Source organism: Rhynchophorus ferrugineus, unplaced genomic scaffold, assembly GCF_030347505.1.
Source record: "Rhynchophorus ferrugineus isolate W39M unplaced genomic scaffold, kcgeb_rfMv2 rfM2, whole genome shotgun sequence".
Classification (NCBI taxonomy): domain Eukaryota; kingdom Metazoa; phylum Arthropoda; class Insecta; order Coleoptera; family Curculionidae; genus Rhynchophorus; species Rhynchophorus ferrugineus.
The window spans coordinates 45928700-45936582 of record NW_027472581.1 but is presented as its reverse complement, the minus strand read 5'-3'; the positions used below and the strand labels follow the sequence as shown (position 1 = coordinate 45936582).

At 31.6% G+C, this 7883-nt stretch overlaps 1 protein-coding gene across 3 annotated transcripts in view; it reads right to left on the bottom strand.

The window, feature by feature from the left end:
- Positions 1 to 708: 708 nt before the first annotated feature.
- The window catches only part of phtm (cytochrome P450 enzyme phantom), a 242542-nt gene continuing 235367 nt past the window's right edge, over positions 709 to 7883 (bottom strand). For all 3 annotated transcript variants that reach the window (XM_076395665.1, XM_076395663.1, XM_076395664.1), the window contains 3 exons: positions 1289 to 1458; positions 1038 to 1235; positions 709 to 947 (listed from right to left, as the gene is read on the bottom strand). In XM_076395665.1, coding sequence (XP_076251780.1) covers positions 775 to 947; positions 1038 to 1235; positions 1289 to 1458 — 541 coding nt within the window. In that variant the 3' untranslated portion in view covers positions 709 to 774. The remainder of the gene's footprint in view (positions 948 to 1037; positions 1236 to 1288; positions 1459 to 7883) is intronic.

Sequence of the window (7883 nt, the reverse complement as noted above, 5' to 3'; positions counted from 1 at the left end):
TACCTAAAATTCCCCTACATATTTTCGCGATCTGATATTCATTTGTTTAATATTTAGTTGATTGTTGTTAAAATAACCTGCCTCAATTTGATAACAAACGTTTGTGAAATTGTATAGTTTCAGTGTTACTCTCAACATTATTTTAAGTACCCTAATTCAATTATAAGTTGGAAAATCTATGTCAACGGACTAAAACACACCTAAGAAAAATTCTAATACAGTAAGATAGTACTAAGCATATTTAATGTCAGATGTAATAAAAAAAAAATTAAATAAACTTTATTTATGTTTAATTTTCAAATTTAACGATCAGAAAAAAGACGTTTTATCATTGCAAAAATAAAGTATTATTAACCACCAAAAAGCAATACACTATTAATAAATATATGTAGTCAGAAATGGTACTAATAATATTAATAAATATTGCTATATAAGTCTATTTTCAGGTATTTTTTATTAATAGAAAAATTATTGGTTAATATATATTTTACTACTTTACCATACGTAATACCTGGGCTATTGACCTGCCGAAATTACTTTTACGTAACTGATTTAAAACCATCTCCACGCATTTCAACCTAACAGATAAAATGAAATACTCACTTGTATAAAAAACAAATTGATGCTCCTTGCTTCATTCACTGGTTCTCCAATTTATAAAAAAAATACTAACGTATTAAGAGAAAGGGGGTTTCAAATAAAACTAAATTTTAGAAACGTTGAACTATTTTATTTTAATATAATTGTCAAGGTATATTCTTAATAAAAAAAATATTATATTTCTGAAAATATTAATTTGTATGGTTGTGGTGATAGAGTGATTCCACTTTCACCTTCCATACACGTCTTGTGATCTTCAAGATCTAAATGAAACGTCTTCAGAATAGTAGTAGATACCAAAAACATCATCATTCTGGCTAACTCGTCGCCAATGCACATTCTTTTTCCTAGAAATTAAATATAGTTTATTAGTTTTTAATGCGTATATCGGAATGAACATGTGGAATTATTTAAGAAATATATTTTAGTTTACTTGCCATTCTGAAATGGAATAAAATATTCTGGTTTGAAATATCGTCCTTCTTCATTGATAAAACGACTTGGATTAAAATTTTCAGGCTCAGGATATACTTTTTCGTTCATGTGTACGGCCCACTGTAGAGGAACAATCATGGCACCCTTTGGTATAACGTAACCATTTAGCTTAATATCATCCAAAGCGCCATGTGGAATACCTTGATGCCATTAAAAATTTATACAAATGAATAACGCTAACAATAGAACTTACCAATTGGAACAACTGATCGAATTCTTTGAGTTTCCGATAGACAGGCTTCCACAAATGGAAGGGATTCCATGTCATTAAGCGATGGATCACGGTCGTTTAAAATAGTCTTTAAGTCATCTCTTAACTGAGATTGTATTTTTGTATTCCTTGCTATGTATAATAAAAACCACCTAAAATTGATTACCAATTTATTATAAATAATTACAGGTCATAATATTCGTATTCTGAATCATTCATTTATACAGTACTGGACAAAAAATCTATATTTTTTAATAACAGACTAAATAGTAGAATTTATGAAATAGATGAAATAGTATGACCGCTCTTTGCAACTTTAATTATTACAAAATTATATTTACTGTAAGAAATAAACTACCAAATACAACGCAATTTAAAATTATTATAAAGCAGTAAAAAATTCGGGATGGAATTTTCATATTGATATGTTATTAAGATCTGCCAGTATTGTTTGGGTTTAATTTATTTAACCGGTGTCAAATTACGTATTACGTTACAAGAAAGGAAAAAAATTTGACGTAAGATTAGCAATCGTCCCGTAGTTACTCGAAGCATGTCTTGGTATAGTTAAGTGATGTTTAGACAAAAGTATCGCAGTTAAAGCTGTAAGGTCACAAAAGTTGAATTAAAGGAGCTCAAGGACCACTAACCATAAACTATTAAAATTACGAAATGTCAGTGTTTTGAAAGACACCCCTAGTCCGTGGGGCTGAAGTTCCCACGAAGTAACATGAAGTTAGACAGAAGCTTGCAGTTTAGGGTGAACAGCCATATACAATTAGAATTTAGATAAAATTAGAATAGTCATCAAATCTTGGAAAATCATTCACAGTGTATACCATGGAAATTTGCGTAAAACTTTACTATTAAGATCAAAATAAAACTGATGGGAGGACATTTGAATTAATTTTAATTTATTACATTAATAAACAGTACAGTTACATAAACAGTTACATTATAAAATACGATTAGCTGTAGCATAAAATCTCAATAGGATATAGCATAACGATTTTGTTCATAAGGTACAAAAAATATTACCGAAACAACACACTAAACTATTGAACAATATAGTTAAGTGACAAATAACAAGAAGCCTACTCTACAACAAAAAGCTAAAACAGGTGTAGTACAAGGAACTGTATTGGGGCCAATCTTTACCTACTCCACACATGTGATATACTACAAAGGCAAAATATCACGATGGCTACATTTGCTGATGGTACTGCGATTTTTGCTGTCGGAGACAATAGCGGAAGAAGCCACACGAAAATTACAAAAGCAAGTGGCAATTAAAATTAACGAAAGTTACACCGTTACAAAGTTACTGTACATGTGCAGTTCACATATAACCAGACCACACGTGCATCAATAACAATAAATAGTTCTATCATTCCATAGAGAAGCAACACTAAGAATCTTAGGGTGAATCTTGATTCAAAACTTCGCTAGAAGGAATATGTAATGTAAAAAAGAAAAGGAAAGGAACTGAGGAGAGGTTAATTGGAAGAAAATCAGTTATCACTACATAATAAATTGCTATGATACAGACTTCAATTATGGGGATATTCGATATAGTTTTCCAGAACAAAGCCGTGAGAAATATTGATTGTAGGTGTACCGATTGTGGTGTACTGATTAGTTACCCCGAGACCTTGGGGTACTGACGTCACCCAGGAAATCAAGAGATATGAGGACAGAAAAAAAATGTAGTTGTTTTTAAAAATCTTTTCCTAAACAAATATCTTAAAACACTATTTTTTAATCAAAACCCACTATTTAAAACTACAAAAATATTTATCAATTATATTAGAATAAGTAAATGTGGCATCTGATATTTTATAATCGATAAGATTATTTTACCTAAATAAATGTTGTATTAGATTTTGACAAAATAAGTAACAATAAAATATAAAATAAATATTTATAACATGCTTTCAATGTTAAATACTAATTTATACATAATTCATAAACGATTTTTTTAATTACATCGATTATTCAAATGTATTGTCTCTGCGGCTCGTCCTATACGTATGTACAGAGTATAGAGGACTGAATGAATGAACATAAATCATTATATTTAAATAAGAATTATTTAAAATCTGTAAATAGTGATGCAATATTAAGAAAACGCTATCATATTCCAACTTATCTTATTTAATGTTAATTGGCATGGCTGCGAGTCACATTTTAGTTCGCAAATTTAGTCGTGCATGACAAATTTCAACAAGCAAACTATAATTATTGTGTTCAAAATTATATTTTGTAGCAGCAATTATTGTATATATTAAGGGCTTCACTGGCTTTGATTCTAGAGTGTCAATATGTTAATAAAATTTAACATTAACTGATATGAAGTATTTATTGTTTGTAAACAGAAAAAATTATCAACATTTTATTTGCAATATTTGTTCATAAGTATCATCACTTATGATCATCAATCCATAGCGGGCACTCATTGAAATTGTCCACATTTTAACCAATATGTTCATTAACTAATACGAATTAAAAATGTTCAGTATGCTCAATGTAATAATATGTGTATAGTGTGTATACAACAAATTACACATGTAACACGTTACTCCATAAATTGGCGGATATTGTCAATAGTCAATCAAACAGGCAACGTACGTCATTAGTACCGTGGATTGTATTAACAAAATTCCTTTTAAACTAGGAGCGGATTTTGTCTTCTCATTTTACTAATTAGCACTACTCTAGTTAAAAACAGATAAAAATAAAGAAGTCTGATACGTACGAACATGTAACCGAATCGATCTAGAAAATTCGATTTGTATTGGTACACACCGTTGTCATATGTCAAAATTATTCAAAACAATTAAAAATTAGCCATATTATAAACAGGAAAATATTATTTTGGTGCTTATTTTAATAAAGTTTTAATTGTTGTTTAAAATGTGTGATAAATCTGATTAAAAATTAGGAGTCAGGAACTGACTGCATCTTTAATCGGTTATTTCGAACACGAATGAGAAAATGGGGGCCCCTTTTGCCAGTAAAACTGGTTAGAGAGACAAGTATTTACACTATTAAATATTGAATTCAGTTAATTGAGTAAAGTTTTATTAGAAGTATTTGTAGCGTGTCGTGCTTAGTATTAACATAAGCATTGAGAGCGGGTGAGAGATGGACGGCACATTGTTTGCGAAAGACTGAAGAGGACTACACTTTGGTAACTGTTTATCTGTTATGATATATGGAAGGTTCTTGAAAACGATAAAAGCTTTTATCTTCCTTTAAAAACTATTTTATTTCACGGAAATAAATGGCGACTGTTGAACGACGAGTACAAAATGATACTGAAGGTTTAAATATATTCTAATATACACCAAACACCTAGGTCTAAACATTTCACTCATCAGACTATTCAGTCTTAACATAAACACAGCATCTTGTTCTTTCGAATAAATAGTTTTCGTAGCCAGTGCCATATCATTCGCGTGATTCGTGAAGCAGGTGTAAAATAAGAGAAGAGAACATAGACAGAAATAGCTTGTTTTTGGAAGAACTATATTGTATATGAACTAATAACATTACTATAAAAATTTTTAATAACTTTGAAGTCAATTTTGAAAGGATTTGTACATTATGATTGAGATCATTGTTATTAATCATAATAATCGTAAGAAAATACAGAACGGCATTATTGATGAATTATGTAGAGGGCACCTGATGACTCATTCACTAGTAGAGGCGTACGTGGTATCAGGACCGGGCGATGGAAATGCTGAGATGTACACCTTTAAGTTACAAAGACCGGCGCCTTGACTAGAGTTGATATAGTCTCTTACAGTCTTTCGAAGAGTATCTTGTTGACGTAGTTGTTAGCCGAAAATTATTGTAATCACCTGTAGTACCTTGTATATTATCAAGATAGTGGCCATTACAATGTTTTGTTGAACGATTGTATTTTATTTACCAAGAAATAAAAGTATTTCTTAAAAATTAGAAATGGGATTATACTCAAAATACGTTCAGGATGGTTGTGCTATTATACAATAAGCCCAGAAAGAAGAAACTGTTCAAAGAAGATGACTATGATAGTTTTAGAAAAATTCAATTATAAAAATACAAAGATACGACGAATACAGTGAAACCAGAGTTACAGAATTATGCTTGTCTTTAATGATATAATAGACAAAATTGACGATATAATGAGAAAATAGTGAATATGTTGTACTGAGACGATAGACGACTACATATTACGGAGATGGACTGGAACATATAGACAAAAGCAGCTATAGTTGATGTGAACGTATGATAGTGAACAAATGGAAAATTGAATTGCTAAAACGATGTTGATGTCCTGATATCATGGAGATGACAAGACGTTTAGACTAGAAAGATAACGATGGAGACAGATACTCTCTGATTGTTGTTTGAGCCGAGACGTGTGACTTTGGTTACTGAGATTTTGCATATGAAGACTTGGAGGGCAATGATTGAGGCCGATACTGTCTAGTTGTTGCACAAGTTGAAACATGAAAAACTTAAGTACCCATAATTCCGGAAAATCACGAGACGTTCGGCATGGAAAAGAACAGCCAAGACTGCTTATTATTTGAGCCGAGTCGTGGTGGCCTCGGTTTCAGAATGAAGGAATTAAGAAAAATGCAAATTAGGAAATGGAACAACGTGTGATATTTTTGTTTGTTTAAATTGTGACTCTCCGGATTCAGTTTCTAAAGGAAGATGTTAAAATATCTGTTGATTCTAACCCTGCACTGACCCTCCAGTTTGATGTTTTATGAAAAGCCGGAGAAGGAGCGATACTTTTTATTTGTGAAGTTTGTGGTCATTGTTCGAGTTGATATTTCAACACATGTATCAGATATAATGAGACTGAGATTTGTTGTGTCGCAGTTGATCTACGTATTAATCTAAGGAAAAATTCTGTTAAAAAAGATCAATTGTTTGTTAAATTGTGAATACGAAGTCCGAATTAGCATATAGTGAAAAGGCAATTTTGAGAAGTTATTTAGCTAATAAATAATAGGATGAATTATTGAAAAGTGTACTGCGAGTAGGTTTTGTTTGATGAATATTAATAAATTGAATTTGTATAAGCAGTACTCACCGAGTGTTTACAGAGAACTTTGAAAAGTTGCAATAGAAGAAGACGATAAAGCAGAAGTTCCGTACTTCGGATAATACCCGTTGTGTGAAAAAGATAGTTTCGTACTCTTATTGAAGTGATTCAGCAAACGTTGTGATGATAGACACTGTAAATGTTCATGTAGAGGAACGAAGTGAATTATTAAGGACGACAGTGTAGAATAAATTGCAGGATTACGCGGATTCTGCAGTAAGTTCAGTGAATCCGTACATTATGCGATTTTTATTATATGATGAGACATATTATTTTATAGGCAATTAAAGTTTACGTGTTATTATTCCACCGTGAGTTTGAAAGTCTGGAGAAATATGTATTAAGTTGACTATTAAATACTTTGCTATACTAGATCTACCCAACGACATGTTAGATGATCATGTCATCAATTGAGGCTGTAAAGTCTTCTCTGTGTGTTCCGAGATACCGACGTACGCTGTAGATCAAGGTTAACCTAACGTTACGAAAATGAAAACCAGCCTAATTACAAATGGGCCGATTGTTTATTGAAGTCATATCGATTTCTTGTGACCGAAAAATAATATATAGTGGAATAACTGATAAGTTATAGTTGTCTTAGAATTTGTATATGTAATCGCGATGTTATTTGCCGAACAGAAAACTGATGACTTATAATGTCGTGGAGTTTATATCTTTGAATGATGCCATAAGGAAAAATGTTAGCTTGCTTAAAGGAAGAACAAATGGATTGCTGTTAACTTGGAGTAAAAACGAAATAAGATGTACATCTTTTACTCTACTTGATTTGTTTTCTGAGATTAGTTAAATATATGTGAACAAAGAATTGTGAGATGTAGAAGACAACTTTTATTCCACACGACTTGCTGTGACATTTTAAGAACATTATTATTCATTATGTAAAATCTTATTTGGTGGTTCAACGACTAGAGATGACCTGTTTAAACTCATGTCGAGAAATGAGGTAGAGATCAAAGTTATGAACGATCTTTGCGACGAAGAGGTGACTTTGGAGATGATAACATGAGAAACTTGTGTTCAGCAAATGTGAAATTAGCGGCATTTAAGAAGCAAGAATTGGTTTGAAAATTGTATACGCGACCTGGAGGAACAGAAACGTGTCATTCCATTGTAAGATCATTGTAATTCCATTGTAGTCATTGATGAGCAAGAAGTCAAGACGGATTGGGCAGAACCGGACGAGGTCATAGCTATACGGAGTCAGCATGGTCGCGGGGTATATGAATGTCCAACCCAGAATCGATGAATGCTTTGCAGGTGCAGGCATAGCACTCAATCAGGCATTTTCTTTCAATACAGATGGAATATTTGATATTTATAAAAGAAAATGTTGTAATTCTTGATTTTCAAATGAATGTTAAACTTTTTTGATGAGATAATTAAGTATATTTGCCTTTTTATTAGGTCACTGTTGGTACTGAAGTCTAACGACCGTTTGATAGGTCAGGA